Below are 27,119 nucleotides of genomic sequence, written 5' to 3'. Positions count from 1 at the left end.
ACTGAACTTTTACCATCTTGTTAGGCTGATTCTAAGTCACCAAGTACTAGTTTTTAATCTACTATTTAATCTCCGTGTACATGCCCCACATGCCCCGTGTCTTGGAGTCCATCTCCAGAGCCCTTTAATAGGGTTTCTCCCAATCCTGTTGCCGCTGTTCCTGCTGAGCCCATACCTGACCTAGCTTTGCACGGTGCTAGCACAGGAGAGACTAGGCTTCAGGCAGGAGTCTTGGTGACAGACTAAGAGCATGCCCAGGTGACCAGTTCCAGCCACTGCAACTGCTCCAGGCTTCCTCTTCTAATTTCATCATCTCTCACTAACAGCAGAGCTGTTTTTCCACCCATCCTTTGGGGAGGGGGATAGATCAGCTTTTAGTACAAAACACAGTGGATCAATGTTCCGGCTTTCAAAAACCACGGGACAAAGGCTAGAAAAAAGGAAACATGTTCATGGTGGATCTGGCTGAAATCTCAACAATCGAATCCGTGCTCGCTGCTGGTTCCGTTCCCCTCGCTTGGGTTAGTTGTGCTAATCTGAATTCTGTGCTGCATGTTTCTTGGCTGCTCTCTCTGATCCTGCTCACACCTGCGCTAATCCTGCCTATACATCCCTTGCTCCCCTCGGCACCCCCTCTCCTTTCCAGGCACTCTGCGGCTTGCTGCAGGCTGCATAAGCATGATTTGGCCTAAGCTGCCCCAGCTGCGCGGATCTTTGACTCTCCTCCCACTTCCTGCTTCTTTGAGTCTGATAAAACAGTCATCCCCCGAGGGATCAATTTGTCTGGAGTTGTTTAAAAGAATGAATTTTGTTTCTGAGTGAGTGCCTTGGGGAGCCTTGGCCCCAGATGCACCCCTGCCGTGCAGTTCAGACAGGACGCCAGGACACAGTGTCCTTCTAGAAGGTTCATTTCTGTTCAGTCCACGACCAGGCAGGAGTCTCATTCCTCTTCCTGCCTGGTGTCCTCTGGGCCTTGACTCTCTGGTGTTTGCATTTTACTTAGTGAAATGCTTAGAGCTCCCTCCTGTTTGTAGCTGCTTGGATCATCAGGATTCAGCTTTATCTGGGGTTATGGATTGAATTGTGTCCCTTATAAAGATAGGTTGAAGTTGTCATCTCCAGTACCCATGAGTGTGACCTTATTAAGAAAGAGGGTCTTTGCAAATATAATTAGTGAAGACTAAGTCAGAAAGGTGGACCCCAATCCAATATGACTGCTGTTCTAACAAGAAGAGGAAAACATCCTGGGAGGACAAGACACATGGGGAGAATGCAACCTGTGACAACCGAGGCAGAGACTGGAGTGACACATCTGCAAGGCAAGGAATGCTGGGACTGCTCTACAGCCAGAAGCTAGGAAGAGGTGAGGAAGGTCTGTCTCTGCCTGAGTCTCAGAGGGAGCGTGACCCTGCCCGCATCTGGATTTAGGACTTCTAGCCTCCAGAACTGTGGACATAAATTTCTGTTGTTTGAAGCCACCCAGGTTGTGTTGACTTATAGCCCCAGCCCTAGGGTGCTGAAACACCTGGAAACATAATAAACCTGAGCACAGGAGAGTGACCAGCAATCAAGCCTCAAGTGCTGTGCCTCTATGGTGGACAGACCTCAAGACCACGGCAAAGCACCCACATCCAAGAGGGGGTGGGCCAAGAGATTCACCTGCTGCTGACCCTGTCTTGCCCTGGCCTTGACCTCCTGGCCCAGGCTGTGGTCACCTGCTCTTCAAGTCCTGGAATTACATCACTAGCAGAACATCTCGGGCTGGCTTTTGTACTCTGACTTCCCCTGGGTCCCTGTTGCTCCAGGCCTGCTCTGAACTCCACAGGAAGAATTATAATCAGTTCAGCGTGACCACGTGTTCTCTCCTACCATACTGGTGGCCTGAGAAAGTCTAAAGGGACTATCACTTTGCTGCAGGGCATCCTAAAGAGTGTGTGTTCTCTCTTTTGCATCTGCTCTTCAGACTAAATCCTTAATCCCCAGCGCGACTGTGGGTGCTCCTGTCTGCAACAACTGAGCAGCTTGCAGCCCCCCAGGGACCAGGTTCAACGCACACATTTCTGCCAACAGGAGTGAGCACTGTTGGCACTGAACTGACTCAGCTCTTCATCCTCATCCACAGGCAGGCCTTGGCCAGATCATGAGGGAGACAGGGCCGACAGGGGAGAGTCCACTGAGTGATATGAGGGATGCCCTGATGTGTCCCACACCACTGAACCCATGTGGAAGTCAAATTTGTAGCGTAGTTTTGCCTAAACAGAGTGGAGAATGCCCTTTTCTGAACACACCTCTGCATTAGCATGCATTACACGGATCTTTGATTTTCTGTTGGCACACTTCACTGAGAAGCGAGTTCCACAACTGTAGAATTGTCTCTACCACTCATGCCCAGCACCTAGCTGTGCCCACTATCACCCTTATAACCTAAGCATCCTTCAGACTAGGCAATACAAAGGTAATTGATACCACCCATGCAGAGGTCACTTGGCTTGTCCAGTTCAATGGCCATGGGCTACATTTTGTTTCTGGTCAAAGTTCAAGTACCACTCTAGGCATAGTTTGACTCCCCCAACGTGGAGGCAGATGGACTGACTGGCCATTCCTACACCCAAGCCACTGACTACAGATCCCTGCTTTAGATATGACCCTTACCTTACCGCATCCTGGTTGTTAACTTTGACTCTGACCTGACACCTACCCCAGTCCACAAAGTTCACTTTAGTCTTTATTTCTTACATAACCTTATATTCAACTCTAGCTTCGCCTAAGGTCTTATTCTAGTCATAGCCTGAATCTTCTCTCTACCCCTGGGTTCTGACAATACTGCAGGGTAGATCTCTCCAAGCCCAAGAGAGTGGTAGAGATCACCAGGGGGTATAAAGGGAATCCTGGCCCAAGGGATATATCAATAATGACTGTGGCTGACATCATTTGGGCATGACTGCTTTTAATTAAGACATGGGGTACAAAATTTGAATGCATGAGTAAAGTATTTTAGAAGAAAGGTATTTTCTTGCATTCATAAGAATTCCCCATATGGGTCTCATAGAATCATCTTGTAGGGCCACTCAATACCAAATTGGAATTTGACCTACACAGAGCATTCATTGTGAAAAATAAAGTCAGAAACACAGATTCGGAAGATGCTTGGGACAAAGCAGAATCAGCACTGGAGGAAAGATTTATTTGAGTGGCCAAAGTGCTTTCAAACAATCAATCAAAGCGTTTCCCATCTCACAGGGTGCTAACCTCCATTTAAGGCTGAAAACGAGGGCACCTTCTGTCAGCAATATTTAGCAGATTTAGTTGTATATGCTGTGATGAAATCAATTCTAACCTCTTAGGACCGGCTGGCTGGGTAACACAGGAAATGTGGGATTTTAGAAATGTGTATCTTCTTTATACTCCATTCAGTCCTTATTAAATGGTTTTTCACAGCAAAGGTAGAGCTATCTTTGAAAAACCTGTATCTCAGTAGTGTTTTCCAGCTACTTGACATTGACTTCGAGTTAAATCTTAGCTAAAAGCAATTACTGTCATATGATGAATTGAGGCAATTTATTTATTACTTGAGAAACATCCTCCATGATGTCACTTAAAATAATGATGGAATAATCCTTCTTAAGTCCTCTATTATCAAACAGATGCAGTCGGAGAGGCACCATTTCTGTGGTGTGGGGGAGGTAGTCGGCAATTTTTTAAAAATTAGACACAAAAGCACAAGTGTTAGATATCAAGCAGAAAACAGTCACCTAAACTTGAGCAAAACTTGTCGCTCCGTGGAATTATGAGAGATGCTTTGGTTGCTAAAGATCAAGAAAAGTGTTATAGAGAAAGCCCAGAGATTAATCATGAAACTAAAGTCCATGTTCGAAGGGCATGAAGATGGTGGTTGATATACAAGAATAGTGAAAAGAATGAAGGAACTTAAGTTAAAAAGGTCAAGCCTGAATATCATTTGAGCAAAGCCTGTATAATTTGGTCCATATAACAAGATTCACATGACATGTTCATCGATCCCTTAGATATTAGAATCTGATATGCTTAGAGGAGGGCACCAGGAGAGATAATCTTCAAGAAAAGTCAGGTTTAAAGCAGGACTGCCTGATAACAGCAGGTGGCAGACCCAGCAGGGAAGGATACACATGCAAAGATGGTTTTAGCTGGAGGCTCCTCGAGATAAGATTCTGGATCTCCTTATTGCAAGTCTGCTTCTTTTTTCCAAATATTTGAGGAAAGACAACCAGATTTGGGGGCTGAGCAATCTCTCCCCTGTTAATTAGAGAGTATTACAATAGTTTAAGTAAATTTGTTGTGCCAGACTGACAGCAACTTGCTGCTCTTGCTTATTCTCTTGGAGCCCAAGAAGAAAGAAAGGAGTAATAATCAGAGCCTCCTTTGAGAGGCTATCCTGTGAGCCTCTGAAATGGGTGTAATGATAAAACCTGCTCCTTAGGGTTGGGCTGAGGACTAAAAGAGATTTTAGGGTCAAACGCAGCCTGGATTGTAATTAAAGCCCAAACTGTGTGTCCTTTATCCTTAATTGTATTAATGTTTCACATGTGATTACTGACCCTTCTGTTACCATCTTATGGGGGTGGGGGGAAATTAACATCTAACTGTCCTACAAAGCCAGTCAGAATTTCTCATGTTGTGGCCTTGACTTTGCTAATATCAAGATACAGTGCTGGATATTCTCCTCAATTTATAAATCCAGTCACCTCTCAAAAGTGGCCAAGAGTAAGCCTAGCATTGCTTGTTCAGAGGAAGCCTGTACTGGCCCTGGGGCCCACCTGGTCTCAAATCTGTCCTTGTTCCACTGGGACACTCAGGTGACCCTTACATGCTGGATTTCCTTGACCCCTGTGCCAACCAGCTTCTGGGTTTGCTCAATGCAAACTAAAGCTAGTAGAGCAAGGGGCAGGGGCTGTATTCTCCCTCTTGGTCTCAGCCCCTTCTTTGATGGCAACCAGATATACCCCATGCCTCCAATGCCCCCACATGTCTGTTGGAGTTCTACCTTTTGCATGGCCCCTGACCCCAGCAACTCTTTTTGTTTCTCCAGTCTGGGCTGGATGGTGGCTTCCTGATATTGCTACTCTCCATGGGCCTTACTATCAACTTCTGAACCTTATGTGCCAATTCTTGAGCAAAGTTTCTTCAGTTTAAATGCTTGGAGTACTTTCTCTTTCCCCGGTTGGCTATTAATTGATGTGGAATCTGTGCTGATTTCTAGGAATTATTCCTTTCTTTCTTCCTTTTTTTAAGTTGTAAAGAAGAAAAATCCTATTTAATAACTTTACATATATGTATATTTTTCCCCGTATCAACACCACACTTACTAGTGTAAAATATCTGGAATACACATTTTTTTTTTCGTTAAGAAAAAGTCAGCAACAGCATTTGTTTCTCCCCAGGCTTCTCGCTCCCCTCCTGTTCACTACAATTTCAATCCTCAAAGACTGCCAAAGTAGTTCATGATCACAATTACAAATACTTTCAATGCTTTGGGATGCAATTTGTAAAGTCTAGAGGCTTGAATTTAATGAAGTATCCAGATGCTCTCCTATCAACTTCTTTCCTTTCTTGGACTTCAGTTCTATCTTAAGAATAGCCCATCACCCTGAAGAATTCTTTTCCAGCCAAATCAAGCAGGTAGAGTGCATACCTGACTTCAGCAAAGCCAGAAAGTTGCCCAGCTTCTTCATTTTCCCCTGCTTCTCCTCTTGGCAAAACCCCGTAATCGGAGATGCTTGTGATGCTTAAAACCTTTGCTAGCATAGAGGTAGGAGCACAGATTCAGGGTTTCAAAGGTTTTCTCTATGGGTGCCAGATGCATGCAAAGCCCAAGTAAAGACAGAGAAACTTTTCAACAAAAGGAGTCATTAAGGAGACGGGGTAAACTGCCAACACAGTGAGATTTGCTTCTGATAAGCCACATTGGGGATAATATGCCCTTGGACAGCTGAGAGGCCACTGTGTTTTCAAGACTGCTGCTTTTAGGAATGGCATCCCCAAGAGCCAGCTTCCTTTCTTTACCGTCAGCAATGATCACCAGCATGGGTTATGCATCCACTGGGATTTACTTGGGTTTTATCAATTGCAATTAGATGTTCTTTATCTGTGACTTCTATTTTTGCTCTATATCTTTACAAGGAAAATTCTCTGAAGTAAAGCTCTGAAATTGGGCCTGTCGCCAGTGAGAGTACTTTGAGAATGAATCATTAATCCCTTGTTGCCAAATTATGTTATTGCTGCCATTAAGTCATCCAGATGTAAGCCTGATACGGGCCTTGCCTATATGAGCAGAGTTAAGTGCTTTGCTCTGGGGCTTTGCCTGCCTTTATTCTAAAGTCTGGGATGCACCCAGGCAGCAGGTTGCAAGGAGGAATCACAGCAGCCTCTGCAACCACAGTTTACAGACACGCTTAGCCCAGTTCCAAGGGCATGTCCCCATTATGCCACAAGTGCCAAGAGTTCCTTTAAGTTTATCAAGCACTTTCACCTCCATTAGTTTATTCGATTCTTAAAAATCCCTGTGAATTTGGCCCTTCTGCCCTATTTTACAAATGATGCACATCATGGTTAATAGATTTGATCAAGATCACACAACCAGCCACCAATGGCACCCAGATGTACACTCCTGTTTCTGATTTGAAACTCATTGTTTTTGACCTATATCACAAAATCATAGCATTTGAACATCAGAAGAGGCTTGAGACGTCATGTAGTCCCTTCTCCTTGGAAGGTGGCACACTAAATCCCCAAATATCCTTATGGGTTGGTGACATATCCCCTATCTCAGTGAGTAACCTGGAAGGAGCAGGGTGATGGGGAGGATAGACCACATGAGAATCCCATGACTGTAAAGATGACAAGGAGGATTCTTCTCACCAAGAGTGTGGGCATCGCTGACATTAAGGGATGCAAGTTGAGATGGGACGATGACATCAACTGGCAGAGAAGAAAGGTCTGCACCTCATGAATGTGAAATATTAAGGGGTTAGTTAAGCATCCAGGAAGTCAAGGAAATAATAACATACAGAGACAGAGAAGCAGGTAAAAAGGAGAGTTGGCCTTAGAACAGGACTTGGGAACCACGTTCCCTGCTATCTCTGCATTGTGGTGTTGCATTGAATGACTCTGGGCTTCAGCCTTAGCCAAAAGCTCTTTCTCATTAAAACTTTTCCTTGTGTTGGTCCCTTAATCTACTCCTGTCACTTCTACCCATTGATATTTGCTCTGATCTTTCAAGTTACAAAGACCAAATCTACCTCATATTTCAAAATGGTCCTTTAGCTGCTTGAAGGAAAGAATTAGGTGTCATCTGAATCTCCCTTCTCTATGCTGACCATCCTGATTTCTGACACATGTACCTTTGAAGTCAGTGATCTTTGAACTTGAACGTGCACTTGAACCATGCAGAGACCTTGTTAAAATACGGCTGCTGACTCAGGAGGCCTGAGGTGGAACCCAAGATTCTGTATTTTTAATAAGGTCCTAGGTAACACTGAAATTCTGGTCATTGAACCACTTTTTGAGTGGCAAGTCTCTTTGCTCTGGAGGTCCACCTTAAAGGCTCGAGTCCACAACTCAATAGGATCCACAGGAGTGGTCCTTTAGTCCTAGAGCCATTTCCTTTATATTTTTATAGATGCTTGTTGGGTCTCAGGGATCCCTAGGGAAGATCAACCCATCTCAGTGAAGGGTTTCTAGTTCTACCTCTTTGAAAATTCTCCCTTGGATTTTTGGGCCCCAGCCAGCCAGCCTTCTATGAGGATTGTTTGGTGGGGGACAAACCATGACACTTTGGCCCATGTCTGGAGCTAAGATTAAGGGAGATAATCAGCCTCCAAGGAATCAAAAGCCATGCCTTGGGCTCTTGGTTTCCATATATAAGACATCACAGTGAAAGTGACTGGGCTGGAGTGAGGAAGAGAGAGGATTCTAAGCCACAATAGCTTTGGGGAAAAGAGGAGAGGGCAGGAGGCAGCTGCTGCTGCTTTGAGCAGACAGCTCAGCCGTTTGGAGTGCTCAGAGCTCAGAGGGCACAGCTGGCTGGGGCATCAGTTCAGTCCTGGAGCCTCATGTTAGAGACAAAAGTCTCCCATCAGTGCAAGTTGTGCTCACATGATTGTTTTGATGATCTTGTCACACAAGGGACACGCGTAGAGCCAGAAGGCTTCTCTAATGGGATAAATAATCACCTGGTGCTTAGTTGCTAATTCTGACTTACTTGGATTTTTTCTAGGGTTGGGTCTCATGGGGCACAGAGACAAAGAAGAGCCATCAAAATCCATCCCCTTTCTCCAAGTTCTCACATTCCCAGTCCCTGCTTTACAGATAGAAGTCACCAGAGTCAGAGACAGATTCTTCCAGGGACTGGGGCTGATGCTAAGCCAGACTTTCATGAAAAGGGTAACTGAGGACAAAAGTGATCCAGACCCCATCTCAGTGATAGGCTTCTTCTACCTCTTTGAAAATTCTCCCTTGGATTTTTGGGCCCCAGCCAGCCAGCCTTCTATGAGGGCTCAGTAATGGCAGACCCTCACCTTGCCAGGAAGCACCATCGTTAGCCACACCTGGTGTACTTCTCTCCAACTCCCATCACAGGTCTCAGTCTGCGCCACTGTGCACTCAGGATGTGAGCCCTGTGGACACACCTCCTGACTCTGCGGTGGGAGCTGGACTATCCAACTTCTGTCTCTTCTTCTTTTCTTCCACTCAAGTATAGGAGCCACACATGACTGCAGTCTGGCCTTTGGTCCTAGAGCCATTTCCTCTATATCCATAGCACCTTTGAACTCTGTTGCCTTCCTATATGAACAGAGGCACAAATCCCCAGAGATGAGAGAAAATTCCCTTAAAAGAGTGCTTAAGTGAAAGTTGGATTTTCCACATCCCAGGGCATGATCACATCCCCGTATCTGAAGACTGGTTAGACCAGTCAACCATGGCCCCTCCTGATCATCTCACTGTTGGTGTCTGTGCATTCAGCTCTAATGCCTGTTAAACCACTGGGCTAAACCACTGGGCTCTGGCTTTTCAGATGGCCTCCCTAAGTCCCCTGGATACTTCTCTGTGACTCTCAAATATGGTCTATTCTTGGTTCCATGGTCACAGCTGAAGGTGATTCTGTTTAGGAACATCTTAGAATTGGGGGCGGGGGAGAAGGGCAATCTAATACTTGTCAATATATTCTTCACCTTCCTTTGGACACAGAACTTGATTCTACCCTGGGAACACCATTGGACACAGTTGATCATTCCCTCCTTCTTGAAACACTGTTCTTTTAGCTCTTGGATGCTACACTCTCCCAGGGTTTCTTCCTGCCTATCTGCACACTCCCTATGTTTCCTGTGCACCTTTAACTTCCTCTACCACTTCCACTCAACAAATACCATAGACCCTCGTCTCTCTATTTGGAGTCTGTTTCTCTTTTCACTCTTTACTCTCTCCCTGGATGACTTCATCCACTCCCATGCTTTGAATACCATCTATGTACATGACTCACACATTTTTTACATCAGACCTCTTTTCCAAACTCTAGTCCTGCATTTTTAGCTATCTAAGTTTTTGAAGTATCTCTCAAGCTCAAACTGCCTTAAACACATACACAATTTCCCTCTAAAGCTATTATTTTACCATTGTTTCTAGAATCCATAAATAACACTATCCTCTACGCTGTCACGCAAACTAAAGATTCGTGGTCTCCTTGACAGTTCTTTCTCCTTTATTTCCCTTAACTTATTCATCAACAGATTTTATCTATATCTAGTCCAGGGAGTTATGTCTTTTATTTTATCTGTGTATCTCCACTTCCATCACGTGAGTCAAGCAACTTTTGTCTCCCACCTGGATGCCTGCAGTGGTCTCAAAACTCATCTCTCCAATCCCCTTTGGTTCCACATTGAATCTGGAATGATTGTTGGAAATACAAATCTGACCATATCATTGTTCCATGAATAACATTAAAATGGCTTTCTATGTTTCTTGGGCTATAGAACAAAAACTTTCATGTGGCCTGTAATGTTCCTTGTGCACTGGTTCCTGCTGCCCTCTGCAGCTTTTCTCTGAGCCTGTTCTCCTTGCTTTCTCACTCTTATTATACTATATCTTTTGAATGCAACAGGCTCCTTGCCCCACCACACAGACTTCTCTTGAATCCTTTCCTTAGTTACAAACTTGGAGCTCACCCTGGTGGACACTTTCTCCCAGAAGTGACTCATTTCTCTTCTATGCACTTTCCAAGTATCTTGTACATCTCTGTTCAAATCCTAAATAGGACTTCAAAGTTTGCTATCGTTAATTTTTAACTTATTAGTAATATCCCACTAGCCCAAATCACCACTAATTATAGACCCTTTGAGGGCAGGTGCTATGCCTGTTTTGCTCCCCAAATGCCTGGTATACAGTGGGTGCTTGTAATTATTTACTGAAGGAATGAAACATGAATCTCATTAGACCCAAGCTGATAGTAGTGCTCATAGAGTAAGAACATCCTCTACAGGGGCTCTTTGCCTTTATAATGCAGTCTCTAGAATAGGACAAAGTAATGTATGTCAATGAATAACTGCTCCAGAGCCAACATCTGCTCTCAATCCAAATAAAATTCTGTCAATATTGAAGGAATTGTGATCTGAGGTGCTCTACCTCCTTTGAGCTTGGTACATGGTGGACTAACCATATCTTGGAAGTCATGCTTCCAATCTGGGAAATGGAGGCTACCAAGGAGCCACTCAGAACAAGCCCTTTCTCTGGAATGTGAGACTGGAGCTGCTAAGAAGGTAGTTGACCAATTCCTGAGAAAGTCTCTACACTGTAGATTGGCAAACCCTTCTCAAAAGCCCTGGGATTTGATGAGTTGTAGCTAGTAAAAGGATGAGTAAATTCTCATCCAATAGTGCTTCAGGGGAAGGCCCTCTGACCTTACAGACCACATAGTTAGGCACATAGCACATGGGTGCACTGTAGCAAAATAATGCCTGATTGAATTAATAAACAAGTAAATAAGTCTGATCCACACACCTTTATACCACTCCATAATCATCCACTAAACAATTCTGAGGGAGGCCTGTCCTAGAGCCTGGCATTAGGTGAACATGACACAGTCTCTAGCCTTGAACTCTTAACCGTATCCACTAGGGACACTTGGTTAGTAAACTGAATTTCTCCAAGTTAAGGCAATGTGAGGAAAGTGCTGTGAGAGAGGAAATACTCTACACTCTGAAGCAAAAAGAAAGGTGCATCAGTATGCTGGAGGGCTGTTCTGAAACATAAGTAAGTTTGGGGAGCCAGAACCAAAGCTTATGAGAATTAGCATCCCTAAACTCAAGACTCAGCCGAGTTCTGTGAATACATGACGGAAAAAAGGAGAAAATTCAATTTGATTCCTTAAGAACAAATGTGTGTGGGCAGAAACATCATCCCTTTAGCTAAACACCGAGCAAGCACTAACATTTAGGGAGCCCCTATTATGAGTTAGGCTCTCTGCTAACATGGGAAAACAAAGATAAATGAGGCATAATCTTGCCTCTGAGGAGCTTGCAGACTGGTGGAGGAGACAGATGTGGAAACAAATAACTAATAATATCACTACATTGTGGTAAGAGATATTGTGAGGTATGTGCGAAATGTTATAAAGTGTTATCAGAATTTAGAGGAGAGAGAAACTCTCCCAGGGGTACAAGCAACCAGAGAAGTGATACTGGTTGATGAAGCATAAGCTGGTACGGATGTGGCAGAATAGTAGGGATGGTTTAGGAAAAGGATACTTTGGACTGTGAGCTGCTGCACACAAACATGGCACCCATGGGAACCTAAGACAGTAAAAGGACATTGACTTAGGGTGCTGGTAACCCCTGGACCTGTCTCCAGAATGTCTGAAACAGGAAACTACCTTCAATCCCTAGTACCTAGCATGCATAGGCTGGGTTTTGGCATTCTTTGGTTACTAATTTTTCTGTGCCATAAGCAAAATGGTTGTTGTAGGAAGAAGGAGACTGAGGAACTTGGGAACTTCAATGTTGAGTTCAAGGTTTCTGACCACTGAGGCCTAAACTTGGAGCCCTAAACTTATAGAATGCTGGCCCTAACTTCATCAATCATGTGACTTCTAGCAAGATAAAATCACTATCTACCATTTAGAATGTTTGTGGGATTGACCAAGCTTAGATCTGTAAATTGCCAAACACAGGATTAAGTGGCTGGTTCCCCACCTTCCTCTATCAGGGTTGAGTCCAAGGTTGTTCCCCAATAGAGCATAGCATTAGCTTAAATGCCAAAACTTGGAGTGAATCCAATGCACTTCCCTTTGATACACTAAATTTTTACCCTACCATTTGTTTCACATAGGGAACAAAGCAAAAACTCTTTCTATCTTTAAAATTCCAGTGGTTTTAATTGTGTTACCTTAATATACAGCTACTATTTTCACCATTTATCTAAAAGAATAAAGCAGAGTTAGGAATAATCCTGCGAACCCAAGAACCAAATGGAGGTTCCAAAGTTGGATCCCAGTTACAAAACAGTACAAGGAACAAAGTGCTTCTTGATCTCACCAGAGGAAAAGGATGCTCTAACACAGCAGTTATGGAATCTTGGGAAACTCAATTTCTCCACATGTCAGTTTCTTCATCTTCAAAAGGGTCTAATGGGACAAGGTGTACAAAGCTCTTAGCACAGTGCCTGGCACCTAGTTAGCTCTCTGGAAGTGGAAACACTTGTTATGATGACTATTGTCTGAAGCCTTTTCAACACCTTCCTCCTTCCCTTTTCCCCTCCAAGGTGCCTCCACCCAGAATTCTAACACTGTGGAGCCAGAGAAGCAGGTGGACAACACGGTGAAGATGGCGGGCGTGATCGCTGGCCTCCTCATGTTCATCATTATTCTGCTGGGCGTGATGCTCACCATCAAAAGGAGGTGAGTCTCTGACTCTTCCCTGAAGACTTTGTTGATCCTAGGTGACCCCACTGCCATGACTGCCCTGCATGGCCAGGTTCTGTTGGTCCCTGTCCAGCAGTGATCTGATGACTGTTGAGGTCCTGAAATACTTGAGCCAGCTGTGGCTCCTTGTGTTGTTATTGGGAGAGTGTGTTCTGCCTGCTTGACAAGTGGCCCAGAGAAGGCCAATTTCTCATGGAACCATGGGTAGACCATGTTATCATGCCTCTGGACTCTGTATCATGAAATGAGCCTTCTTAGAGTTAACTGTTCTGTTGTGATCGCTCATGTTCTAAGATAGCTGGGGAGGTCCACAAAGATAGATGATCCTAGAAGTACAATCGCAAGAAAGTGATGCTTTACCTTTCGTACCATCGGATCCAGTAGCTGAATTCCAGGCTGGCCTCAAACTTCTGTGAGAGTCCCAGAGACTCCCCTACTCCAGGCTCCTTCTGACTGCATGTCTCACAGAACCTTCCCAGCTGGTCGTTGCTGCTCGGTACCTCTCAACAGGATGCCTCTCTGGGCCCATCAGGCCAATGAACACAGTTTTCCCATACTCTGTGTGTGTTTCTCCAAATTGCATTGCGGATGAAAAGCAAGAGTGCAGATGTGTCCCTTATTCCCAAGACCCCAGCATCTTCTGTTTAAGAGAGAGATTCATAAGGCTTGAGGATGACACTAGAGAATTACAGAGAGGGGAAGGAAATACAAAGGATGAATATCAGCTAGCAGTGTCCTGAGTGTTATGGGTTATTCCTCCTGATCACATCTCCTTAGCTGCTGCCTGTCACCACGTGGCCATGCCTGCTTACCATCTCCATGTCTTCCCAGTTTCATCATCTGAGCATCAATCTTAGTTACCCTCCCACTCCTCAGTCTGCCAGAGCCAACAAAGCATGTATCTACCTTATAACATCTATTGTGCCAACATGCCCTGCCCCCAGGAAATATAGCCATTTTACAGTGTTGACCAAACTAACAACTGAGCCTAAAGCTCTTGGTTTGGTTACAGAGAGTTCTGGATGACCCTAAGAACAAGGGCCAGGAACTCATCTCCATGTATAGGAGGAAAGATGCTTGAGAAACTTGTTCCCCTCCAGAACAAAAGAAAGGAATGTCCCAAAGACTAATTCCAGCTTCTACTTTAGGAACCACATGAATACGAATGCACAGTTTTTTTGTTTTTTTTTTTTTTCAATAAAGTGATGTTCCCATCTCCAGCTGTCAGTGATTCAAAAATACTGGTTTGGTGCCATGCTGTCAACCATGTAGGCACCAGAACATCCCTCTGTCCCTCGCTCACTGTTCTGCTTAGAATCAGCCAGTCCCTCTTCTGACAGGATAGCTCAGGGCAGGGACCTCCTCCTTTCTTACACCTTTTATCTAATACCATCATTTCTCCTTGAGCTCCCAGCAGGATGGCTGAAGAGTTAAGGTTCTCATCCAGCCACAGATGTCCCCTGTGGGTGCGGGGTTGGGGGGGACACTGGGGCCAAGGAGCCCTCAAGGGGCTAAAGACAGCCCTGCATTGTCATTAGCTCATCATGGTAAAGCACCACCATATTGTCCATCTCAGGGACGAGTCCACTGTGTTACATAAGGTAGAAAATGAGCTTCAATCTCTATGTGGGCAGTAAGCACATTGCACTTAAGAGATCTTTGCCGTGTTTCTTAGCATCACCGACATATTAGAGGCAGAGGGGAGTTTGGGATTGTCTACCTGGAAACAGTGACCAATTTAATAAAAGTGAATATCTCCTGGACAGACCCAGAGTTTCCTCATTCTTTGCCACTGATTTGTAAGTCAGATATGCTCTTCCAATTTTGCTCTTTCTAAAGCCTGGCTTAACTCACGTCACCGTCGTCTGTGAGCTTGTGAAGAAATTTCACTTCCTTCTCAACAGCTATTTCTGAAATGTGTGACTTTCTGGGAGGGAGGAAGGGGCTCTCTGTTTCCACGGTGGGAGGAAGTTTGAAGTGAGTCTTTTGTGTAGTTTTAACCTCTTCTGAATATCTTCATCATGTCTCACTTCTATAAAACCCTCTTCCTCAAACTCAACCAAGGGTGTCACATGATCGCCATGTCTTCCCAGGAAGCAAAACTGAAGACATCATGGCAGTGTGTGGGGGGGTGGGGATGTTGGTCAGTGTTTGGGTATACTGTATCTTCTGAGAAAATGAAACATTTTTGACCTCGTTGATAGGACAATTTACCAATGGATTTAGGGAGGAGGGGGACAGGAGAGAAGGGGGAAGGAAAGAGAAATTAGACATAGGTCTGTACTCTTTCCACTTAACCTACAGCATCCTCCTCTGTCTAGAGATGCCTCAAAGGGCAGACAAGAGCATGGTGGGCTCCTTTGCTTCTGTGCATGTCTTCCAACTCCAATCCTATATATAAACACAGGGACACGTCAGGCAGTTCAATCTGCTACTAACTCACTGCTGGTTATACCACTGTCCACAGCTAGAAGGAAGAGATATTAAAGGAAAAGAAATTTCCAAATAATAGACAAATCCCCAGGGCTCAGGATCCCCACATCAGCATCTCTTCAGGGTCCCATCATCACCTGCAGTTCCTGGATCCTGGGGTTCTCAGAGGTAGCACACCTGCTGTATTCCCTCCACTGGTTTGAGCCTGTTGGGGTCCTCTCCCTGTCCTCCATGGGCACGCACACAGCCACTCTGTTTTTTTTTTTTTCTCTTCCTGATAGATTCAACTGACTCAAAGTCTCCCTAAAGCTACAGCCTCAGAGGTTTCCAGGAAATATAGATATTCCCAGTGGCTCCATGTCAGGGGCTCGCCATTAATGGTATTAGGACTCTCTTCCCTTCTCCAGAGTCTTTCTTTTCCTCCTAGGGGTTTCCTTTGTGACAGAGAACCAGAGAACAGAGAAGGACTTAAGGTTCAAAGGGCTGAGGGAAGGGCTTAATGAAAGAAATTAAAACTAATTTACATTTAGAGATTGGAAAAAAGAGAGAGGCAGGAAGAGATGGAGGGGAAGACCGCCAAAGCCGGAGGAGGGTTTTGTTCGTGCTTGCATTGGTTTTGTAATAAGGGAGAGGGTCTCCAAAGACTAAAGGCCAAATGGGATATGAGGTGCTGGTGGGCCACTTACATGAGACTCCCCAAAAGTTTACAAAGGATGCAAGTTAAAGTTCAGATTTTATTTATTTATTTTTCTTTATTTTGGTATGACCCTTGACTGTTTGGACTGGGCTTCTTTCAGTGTGGGACCATACATAATCAGGAACACATGGGGATATACAGGATTATATGAGCATTTTAAGACAGGTACCAGGAGCCTGTCTCTGTTAGAGTTGATGACCAGTGTGGTTTTACCCATGTCACAGCAATGATGGTTCCCCTATTCTCCTGGATCTATTGATCACATGTAGACCCTGGAATGTTCTAGTATGGGTGCCAACATATAGTAACAATTACCTCCTTTTCACATGTACCATTTGAATCCTGACATAAAGAGAGCCCTATGGCTGGCTTGGTCCTGTGGTCCTGAGTACCCCCCTCAACTTCCCACCTTACATAGTTGACAGCCTCCTTTTCAGAAATTAGCAGCCAAGGAGTTAATACATAGGGATTTGGGGTGTCTTTAATGAAAATTAAGGTGGGATTCTCTGAATCTTTGTGCCTTAACCAATTTTATCTCAATGGTTAAAGGTGTTTACTGGCCACTCATACATGAGAAATTCTACACTTTAATGTTTGTGGGATGTGAAATTATATGCATATGTCCCCAGGTTTCAATTTTATGCCCTGGTCATACTCTCTAGAGTCCCATGGTTCCCCCAAAGCTTGAGGCCATGTAAATTTGGAAAAGGAAACACTGGAGCCAGGGTTAGCAGGATTCTTGCAAATCTGCACAAGGAGTTGTCAGAATCCTATAGTCACCTCTCCATCCCTTCATACTTTGAGAACTAGGCAAGTTTTAGGGAGATATTTTAAAGTTAGTCTGAGCATGGCTCTAGCTACTCTCTCTCTTCTCCTCCTCTGATTAGCTCTGCCTGGTCCAGACTGAATTTTCTGCCAACCATGCTTTGCCTGTCCACATAGTAAGTTTTCCAAAGGTGTATCTGGAGTGTCTTGGATTTTAAATATGAGAATCAACTCTGAGATACGCATGTATCTCTGAGTACACATTGATTCTTTGTGATTTATACCTTTCCTCCAGTAACTCCCAGTCTAATGGATGCAGACCCTTTGTAACTGGACTGGGAATCCAAAAAGAATGTGTCCAGTTTCTGCAGTACTATTGATTTGCTGTTTGCCATGGAGATGACACTTAACAAATCCCATTCTTTGCTATGTGAGATGCCGCCAACCTTATAGGGCTGTTTTGGAGATCAGATGGGCTAATGGTTGGCCTGAGTGAAAATGTGCAATGTCAACAGGAGCCCTCTCTCACACATGACCTCAATTGCACCAGAGCAGGTCTAAGCCCATCACTAATATGCTAACAGCAATGTTGCAATTAATGTTCACACATTGAGCTAATTTCTCTATTTCCATGGCTGCCATATTTTTATTATAATCCTCCTAATAATCATAGTTGGCTAGGTCTGTTGATACTTCTGTTTTGTTTGTTTTTTTAATTTTTGAGAAAATTTCAAAGGGATTACATGAGCTGGTCAAGGTCTTGGGCAGAGTTGAGATGCAAACCCAGGCTCTGTCACCTCAGATCCCATGCTGTTAGCTTCTATGCTATCAGTCCAAGGAGACTAGTAGGAAGTAAGAAAATCATAGACCCGGAGACAGGTGGCTCAAATTCAAGCACTACTTTTCCCTCTCTAGTCTTATTTTTCCTGCCTTCACACTACTCTCTGGGCATGTGTTTCCCTGAATGAAATGTCTTGACATTTTTCTTCCCTTGCAAACTTTCTATTACCCTCTAACCTTCTGCCCCAAGGTTTTCCAAGTAGGACTCCCAAGTATTACCTCCTCTCCAAGGTCTTCCTATGAACTTCCCCTGCAGGAAAGATCCATGATGCTCCAGCTCAATACAGCTACCAGACTGGATGTACAAGCTTCTCTTGTGTCTTTATCACAACATCTGGTGGTTGTCATTTGTAAGCTTGAAGATGGAAATGGCCCAGGAGGGTGGAGTCTGCAGCTTCAGTCCTCTCTCACTGAAGTCCCATTCCTCTGTGTCATCTGCCTTGAAAATCCCCCAAGTGTTTCATAAGTCAAAATCATTGCCTACTTCTCAACCTGTTCCCAATCTTACATTCCCTAGCTCATCAACAGGCATTCCCTTCCATCCTGATCAGCACCGTGGATCCTTCTAAGCCTGCGTCTTTGTAGTTTCTTGGTCATAGCTCCTCCTCTCCCTGTCTCTATACACTGCCTCTTCCCTGGAGTGGGACCTCTGTTTCTCTATCGCAGGCTCCACCCAATCCTCTTTCCACATTATGGCCAGAGTAATGTGCCAAAAAATGAAACTCACACTCCCAAACCTGTTGTCTGAAATCCTCCAACGGCTTCTCTTCCACAACAGCAAGGTTCACTGGGTGGAAGTGAGGGAAGAAGCATATGTTCATGTCATCTGGGAAACTTTGTTGAGCGATGCCGTCCTGCTCACGGTGCTTCTAGCAGGTCTCCTAATGCCACCCCTTCTCCTGTAGTTTTATTTATGAACTTCCCTCCTTATTAATGTTTGCATTCCTCAGCTCCGTGTGACCAGATACTACCTGTGTTGAAGGCCCCATTCTAAAGTCACCTTCTCCAGTGAACGCTTTCTGACCTGTAACCTAGCTGCAGTCTCTTCACCATCTGGAGCCCCTCTGTGAGGATCCCGTATGTTCTGCCTTCCATTTGTCATTAGTAGTCACATCTCGTCTCCTCCACTGGGCCATCCACTGTCTGTTCTAATTCATCCTTATCTCAAATGTGCCTTGCAGATACTAGGAATTTCCTACAAAGATTTTGAATGGAATACCCCAGTGGAATTAAAACAGATGGAGCCCAGGGTTGACACTCTATCTCTTATACGAGAGAGTTTCACTCAGAATACAGACCTGAATATCAACATTCGGTGTCAATGATGTACAGAAACCTGTGATAGGAGGGTGGTAAGGCTGGAAGTCAGTATGTAAAAGTGATAGCATGGCCTGACCCTTCAGGGAACATATTGTCTACTCAGGGAATGAAACAAAAACTTAGAGAGAATCAGAAAAACTAACTATGGGGTGAGCAAGAAGGGATAGTGCACATTATTGAATTAGAGTATGCTACAGATTGGACAACTAAGACACATAGAGTTTAAGGAAATTACCTGAAAGCACCTGGCCAATAAGTGGCAGAGGTGAGTCTCAAGCTTGGGCAATTTGGGGAAGGAGTCTACATTCTTAACCACCTAAGATGGATGGAACATCAAACAGGATCCACTGAGAGGCTAAATTGTGGGGCATGATTTTGAATGGCTCATGGAAGTGGGAAAATAGCCCAAATGAAATGTATCATCTTTCCCTATCTATTCTAACTCAGTCCTTAACACACACCCTTCTCATGTTTGCCCCCATGTGGGCAGCTGCTAAAGCTAGAAATTTTGAAGTCCCCCTGAACGAATCACACTTAATCACCTGTTGACTCTGTGACATAATTACCCTTCACATTCACCTCTTCTTTTCGATTCCCATGATCATTGCAAACATCTTTTGTCTTGGCCTTTGCTATAACTTCTAGGGCCACACTACTAGTGGGTGTCTCTCTCTCCTCTGACTTTCTCTTCACACTCTTGCCAGACTCATCCTTCTAGAACAAGTATTTGATTACTTGGTTTCTTGAGTTTTCCCTGTGATCTGTAGGACTGAGACCAAACTCCTTAAGCTTTTGGGGGGACTAGCCTTTCTAACATCTTGGCATTCCTTCCTGGCTAGCCTACCCACCCTGTCCACAAAACAGTTCTGTCTGCCTAAGAATACCCTTCCCCTCCCCCATCTGGTTTCCTTTTTTCTTTCTTATATAAGTATCACAAATTCTGGCCCACCCTGCCTGCATTTCCTCCCCACACCTGCCTTCAGGTATGGTCTCTGTGACTCCACATCATTTGTCATCACTGAAGTCAGTATAACATAGCAGTGAATAACACAGTCTCCTAAGTAAGATTTTCCTGGATTCTAACACCTGTCATGGCACTTTCCAACCATGCCAGTTTGGACAAGTTATTTAACCTTGCTTTCCTTGTCTGTTAAAGAGGAACAATAAATTTCATAGGGTTACTGTGGAGATTAAATAAAATAGTCCACCTCATTTAGTTAGAACAGTACCTGGAATATAAGTGATAGCCTACTATTTAAGTAATAGCCATTATTATCATCAGTTTCATGATTTTTTTTCTCCTAGATAAGTGGGCTAGATCAGGATCTCATTTGTCTATCTCTAGCACTTGGGGGAGACAGGCACACAGGAGGTTTTTGCTGAATTAATTGATGGAAAGACGGATGCATGGATGGTAGATGGATTGTTGGATGGATGAGCAGGTAAAATAATGTATGGACAGATGACTGAATGGACTTCTATAATGGATGAATAGGTGAATAGAAGGAAGGATAGATGAATGGATAGATGGATGGATGGATGGGCTTATGAGATGCATAGATGAATGGACTTACAAATAGATGGATGGGTAGATGGTCAAGTGTGTTTTTAAATAGACAACATGGTCCTGTGAAAATGGTATGGAACACAGGTAAACTGTGCCTAAAGGCAATCTTGTCAGCCAGCCAAAAAGAAGAAGAGTCTGCAATATATGATTTATTAAGTTTAGGGTTATTGTTTTATTTTTATTTTTTCCTTAGCACAGCTGTCCTCCTGCTCGGGAGTTTTAGTTTCAGGCAATCTGTTACTAGCAATATCGCTGTATCCCTGTAAATTTAGACCCTCAGTAAATCTTCTTCAAGGCTTAGAGAAAACATACATGTAAACTGTGTTCTGGTCACAGAGTGAAGACCTATGATGCTTGCCCTGGGAGGATGGGAAGGTTAATTGGGAAAAGAGATTCAATTAATAAAAGCCTGTCTGTTCCATCATCCTGGAGTTTCTTTGAAGCCAGGGAAAATGCTGGCTTTGGGTGACACCCAGGATCACTCAGAAAAGCTACTTGGAAGCGGTGGTTATGGTTTGAAGGTGAGGGGAACATGTTGTCTGGAGGAGGTGGCCCAGGCACTGGTGAATGTTAGAGGTGGAGAGCAGAAAACCCAGAGGGCCAGAGTTCAGAGTGCAGCCTGCGTGCCTTTAGGAGGGGGCTTGGGCAGTGAGAAAATCCACCTGGGGATGGAAGCTTTGCTGCTGTTCCAAAGATCCATAAAACCTTTGACCTAGTGAGGCCTCTTAGAGCCTCAGATTCCTCAACTAAAGGCGAGAATAACATCCGCTCTGCAGGGTTGTGGGGAGAGTTAAGAGATTAGGTCTGTGCATCTCCATGCCTACATCGCTGTTGCTCCTGTTTCCCTGCTTCCTGGAAAGAAGCACAGTGGGTGAGAGCGTGGGCGTCAGAGCCAGGGTGCTGTCGATGGCAGTCACTGGCTGTGGCCCTTCAGCCAGTGACTTCACCTTCTTGCCTCAGTTTCCTCATCTGTAAAGTGAAAATGATGAGACACCTATCCATTAGAGCGGTTGTAAAGAACCTGTGAGTTGGTGTGTGATGAGAGCCCAGAACAATGCCAGGCACGTAGGAAGTGCGGCCTAAGTATTTGTTCTTACTGTATTCACATTTTTATTTCTACTAAAGAGGTGAACCCTTTGTCCTGGTGACCAGAGTAAGTGCAGCAAATCCTACATCTGAGGATCAGGTGGGAACATAAAATGCCTTTAATCCATCCTTAGTATTTTCCATGTGTAGGGTGATATAACCTGATATTGATTCAAATTAATGTATTTTACATGAAACACTATACATTATATATCATATCTAATTTGAATATACTTACCTAATATCGATGGCCCCAATAACTGTTGGTTAACTATTGTCCTCAAGCTTGAGATGGAGAAACTGGGACTGTGCTGTTAAGTGACTTGCTCAAGTCACTAAAGGTGGCTTGTAAATGATGGTGCTGAGACGCTGAGGCATCTCATATTTCAACTGCTCAACATTTTCAACCTGTCAGTCATCTCTGCCAGCTACTTGCATGGGTCAGGAAAAAGAAGTATAAGGAGAGGAATGAATTTACCCAAGAAGGCACACTAAGCAAGAGAAACCAATGGGATTAGAATACTGGCCTCTTGGTGCTCAGCCCAATATATGGAATATGGAAAACACATATTGTCTGTTTTCTGTTGCTATCACAAAATGCCAGAGACTGGATAATTTATAAAGAACAGAAACTTGCTTCTTAGAGTTCTGGAAGCTGGGAAGTCCAAGAGCATAGGACCGTCCTCTGCTTGGCATCTGGGGAGAGCCTTCTTGCTGCATCATAACATGGTGGAAGGCATCACATGGTGAAGCAGAGCAAGCATGGGTCAGCTCATGTCTCTCTTCCTCTTCCTATACAGCCACCAGTCCCATCCCAGGGCCCAGCTCTTATCTGATCCTAGTTGCCTCCCCAAAGCCCTACTTCCAAATGTCATAAACAATGAATTTGGGGATTAAGTTTCCACATCAGTTTCAGGGGGAACATTCAAACCATGCCAAGAGATATTTGTAAATCTTCCTCAAATGGATCCTGAGCTTTCCATTCTTGGGAAATCACATTTCTAGGCACTGGACCAGGCTGTGATGAAGCAAAGGAATGATCTTCTTAGTGCCAAGCTGCATGGCTGGTGAAGGGGGTTGATGACTTGCCAGGAGTTATTCCATTTCCATTCTTTACAGTTCTGAGTTTTTCACTCTCTCATCATCCAGGACCACTGTTTATTTGGTCCAGGATATTGAATAGTTTTGGGGGGTTGCCAGATCTTGCTGAGCTGTGCCTCATATCCCCCAGTTTATCCTCCTAAGGAGGAATATGCTTCTGTCTTTTTATCTCTCAGAGTCACTTTAATTCTGGAGCTATGGGGCTTGGGTTGGGCTTTGTTGATGGATGAGAGAAAGCTAGAGATAGTCCTGCCTTAAGGGCTTTGGTCACTTATTACTTGAAATGGTAATTTGGGGGGCCTCTGAATATGTGTTCCTACCCCGATTATGAAGACAGTATCTTCTGATGACAAGTACCTGGGATAATGGTTGAAATTAATTGAATCATTCAAGAGAAAAGGAAACTATTCCTGCTTACTCAGATGGATATTTTGGAACCTGAATTTTCTAGCAATTTTTCCTCAATCCTCAAATGTATCACTTATGGTCAGTATATCAAAATCTGATGTGAAATAAAAACATTCCTATTTATTTTCTTACAACATCAGGCAAATTACAACCAAGGGAATATCATGGACTTCTTTGAGGTCTGTGATTGCTCAGAAGCCAAGAGCTAGTGAGGGACATTAGAAAGAAATTGAAGGCAGTGAGTTTTCGAGCTTTATGTGAAATCTTAGATGAAACTCCAATTTATAAAATAGATAAAAATGGAGATGCTCTAGCTTTTGTGGATGGCAACAGCACCACATTCTCCATGTGCTCCTCCTCCCATACAATGAACCTGCTCTGCAGAACCCCTGGGATCCTGGGAACACCGTTTGAAAACTACGAATCTAGTTCAACACACCTAAACAATAGATGAGAACACAAAGGCACAGAGGTTATTCAAATCAAGGTCTGTTAGATTGAAAATTGGAACTCCTTCTTCTTAGTACAGGGCCTGTTCATGATTAGGTTGAATTTTGATGACCCTCAATTTAATGACTTGAAAAATGGCACTTATTTATCATTCATGAGTCTTTACCTAGGGAGTCTTTAAAGGGAACGACCTTTGTTTCATTCCACAATGTCGAGGTTCTCAGATAGGCAACTTGATCAGCCGGGGATGGAGTGGCTAGAGGCTGGCTGGATGTTACTTTCTCTTTATGTCATCGCAGTGCCTCTCCATGTGATCTCTCCAGCATGGCAGCCTCAGGAAGTTGAACTTCTTACACGGAGAGTCGAGGTTCCAAACGAATTTCAAAGACTTGGACAGAACTGAAAGGCTTCTTTTATACCTATTTTAGAAAGTTCCAGAACATATAGAACATAATTCCTACATGATATCATTGGTCATGGTCACACAAGGCCAACCCTGTTTCTGTGTGGGAGGTGTCTGTGCTGGAAAGTGGGGGTCATGGGGAGCCATATTGGATGCTGGCTATATGATTTCCTTGCTTTGGAATGACCTTCCTAAATAGATTCTCATGCCCTTTCATCTGAAATAAAGAAAACCCAAAGAGTGAATTGTGGTGTGGCTTAGATCATAGGAACACTGTCATGCGGAAGAATGGTAGACTAGTCTCAAGATGCCACAGAAAGCTGATTCAAGGCCCAAAAAACAATCCATTATTGCAAGGAAGCTAGTTTTAGTTGGCCATAAGAAAGAGCTGTCAAACAGCAAAAATAGCCAACGTGAAACTCGGCTTTCTCTGCATGAGGTAGTGAGTTTTCCTCTCATAGGAGATGCCTCTCTCATTTCTTCTGCCATTGAAAGTATCTGATTCTTAGCAAAGAGGATGGGTAGAGAAACCTGCATCTCCTTGAGCTTAGGGATGCTGAAATAAAATGTGCATTTCTAAGAACCAAGATTTCATATAAATCTAATTCTTCTTTGTTTGTCTTTTCTTTTTCCCCCTTTTTGGACATTTCCTTCATCTGACTGCCCATCAATATATAGAAGAAATGCTTATTCCTACTCCTATTACTTGTAAGTATCGAGCCGGTGTTAACTTTGCATCATGCCCTGTAAGGGAACCTGTAGCATGCATTTCCCGCACCAACCAATTGTCTGTTAGTTTCTCATACCCACTTCTGTCTAAGTCAAGTGTAGCCCTGGGGTTTTCTGTTTTATGTAGATGTTTTCCATTTGAAAATGCACTGTCATTGTTCAAGTCTGTTATGTTTCTACCATCTTAGTTTCCCTGCCTATTTCTGGAGTCGAGAGGGGCTGTTTCTCCTTTCTGAGTGCAAATTTCTAGTTAGGAATCTCTGAATTCCAGCAAGAAAGAAATCCAGTCCTTCTGCAGGACTTGCACACATAAGACAGAATCACAGATCTCTGAGTGTATTTGTGTCTACTTGGGGGATTGGGGAGCCCCGGGGACTCTAAAAGTTAGAAAGGAGGCAATTGACTATTTCCACTATTTCAGGAAGACTGCAGGGAACCATGACTTTATCTAGACCCAACCTCACAGGTGACAGAAGCATGCAGGGTCTTTGCTTTGGGCTGGAATTACCTGTTTGGCATTTAGCATTGGTTATGTCACATTATCATTGCCTTTTTTCTTTTTCTGGACTTATAGATGGCTGCTGGCCTATCAGGTTTTTTTTCACTTACTTTGTAAAGGTGTTTTATTAAGTGGTTATTTTTATTAATAAAGCACATATCTCCAAAACATGAGGATAAAGAAGAAAAACTATACAATAGATCCTTGATGATAAAAAGTTAAAAAAAAAACCTACTGAAGTCATCCCCCATTCTAATATTCATTTTCCATTTGGGGAAATTGAGATCCAGAGAGAGGTGTGTGCTCTCGTCCCACATCCATCTAGAGAAGAGTGGGATTAAAACTCAGAAAACCTGGCTCCTTGGAAAGTGTACTGCCCACCACTCCGTCAACCCTGGCACACCCAGCCTTGTGAAAGAGTCAGTGATCATCTATTGAAACCCTCAAGATGAAGATGGAGCCAGGAAAATGGTGGCCCATCCACCCTGGGCAGTTAGAGCCAAGCGATAAGCAGATAAGTTCATGGTACCACCACCCTCATGTTATATAGGCAAAAAATGAATCCTCACCATTAATACTGGAAGAACTGTAGATTTTGTTTCATCTGTTCATTCATTCGTTCATTCAATAAACATTCACTGAATATATACATTATGCCTCAAGCAGTGTAGATGGAGAAATGACTTTGATTTTCACTCTCCTGGTGTTCAAACCTACCTGCAGATTAGCATGAAAATCAAATAATTGAAATGTTAGCTGAGAAACATGTACACGTAATGTGGTAAAAGAGCACTGAGTTTGGGGCTGGGGATGTGGCTCAGGCGGTAGTGCGCTCGCCTGGCATGCGTGCGGCCTGGGTTTGATCCTCAGCACCACATACAAACAAAGATATTGTGTCTGCAGAAAATTAAAAAATAAATATCAAAAATTCTCTCTCTCTCTCTCTCTCTCTTTCTCTCTCTCTCTCTCTCACCTCTCTCTTTCTCACCTCTCAAAAAAAAAAAAAAAGAGCACTGAGTTTGAGTAACTAGCTTTTCAATGATGCAGGGGACAGTCATCCCTGTTCTTACAGAAGAATTTACCTAACACTAGAGAAAGAAAGATTCTGATTGGTGGGAACAGCATATGCAAAGGCACAGAGGTATGAAAAAGAACATGGTATATTTTTTTGCTGTGATGGAAAGAGAATAACTTTTAGGACCCCTGAAGTTCTGTATTCAAGTCCTGTCATTGTCACTGCTCAGTGGTTATATAGCTTTGAACAAGTTTTCTAAATTCTTTATAAGTCTCATTTCCCTTGAGTGTGAAATTGGGGGAACAGTGCCTAACTCATAAAGTTGCCTTGGAAAGGGAATGAGATGAATTTAGAAAGTGCCTAGCCCAAAGCTGATGCTTCATGAAATGTTGGTTTTCTTTCTTTGACCTTTCAGAAACCATAAGGGGTGGTGTCAGTAATGGTGGCCCCCGGAACCCCTCTGGTCTTCCAGGGGCTCGTATGGAGTCAGTGTTCCACTGTAGGTGTGGGCATGCAGTGACCCATCGCAGCTTCTGTGAATCTCCCTTCTTCCATCTGTAGCAGTGTGCACAGCGCTGTGCTGTCTTTGGAGGCCCACTGTGTGCTCTGCACTGTGCTGGGCACAGTGGTGGAATTGAAGATGAGCCGTGTGGAAGCATAGGAGACAGGGATGCAAACGTGCCTAGTTCAGGTGCATTGATAAACAAAGGCTTTTTAGTTGGTGCAAACATGGGATTCTATATCACAGGCCCTGGAATGGGACCCTGGAAAGCAGAGCATGTGGACGGTACACAGGGTTTCCATAACGATATTCATAGTTCTGTATTCACCAGCCCCAAAGCACTCTGAGTGACATGCCT

General features: G+C 43.9%; 1 protein-coding gene across 6 annotated transcripts in view; it reads left to right on the top strand.

Annotated features, from left to right (window-relative positions):
• Positions 1 to 27,119, top strand: part of Ptprt (protein tyrosine phosphatase receptor type T) — a 1,068,074-nt gene that overhangs the window by 883,761 nt on the left and 157,194 nt on the right. For 4 of the 6 annotated variants that reach the window (XM_058575678.1, XM_058575677.1, XM_058575680.1 and 1 more), the window contains 2 exons: positions 12,787 to 12,922; positions 24,695 to 24,724. In XM_058575678.1, the coding sequence (XP_058431661.1) occupies positions 12,787 to 12,922; positions 24,695 to 24,724 (166 nt within the window). The remainder of the gene's footprint in view (positions 1 to 12,786; positions 12,923 to 24,694; positions 24,725 to 27,119) is intronic. The other 2 variants (XM_058575682.1, XM_058575681.1) reach the window with 1 other exon arrangement.

Source organism: Marmota monax, unplaced genomic scaffold (genome assembly GCF_021218885.2).
Source record: "Marmota monax isolate L192 unplaced genomic scaffold, Marmota_monax_Labrador192_F-V1.1 WCK01_AAM20220418_F8-fsc00014, whole genome shotgun sequence".
Classification (NCBI taxonomy): Eukaryota; Metazoa; Chordata; class Mammalia; order Rodentia; family Sciuridae; genus Marmota; species Marmota monax.
This window is presented reverse-complemented; position numbering and strand designations above follow the sequence as displayed.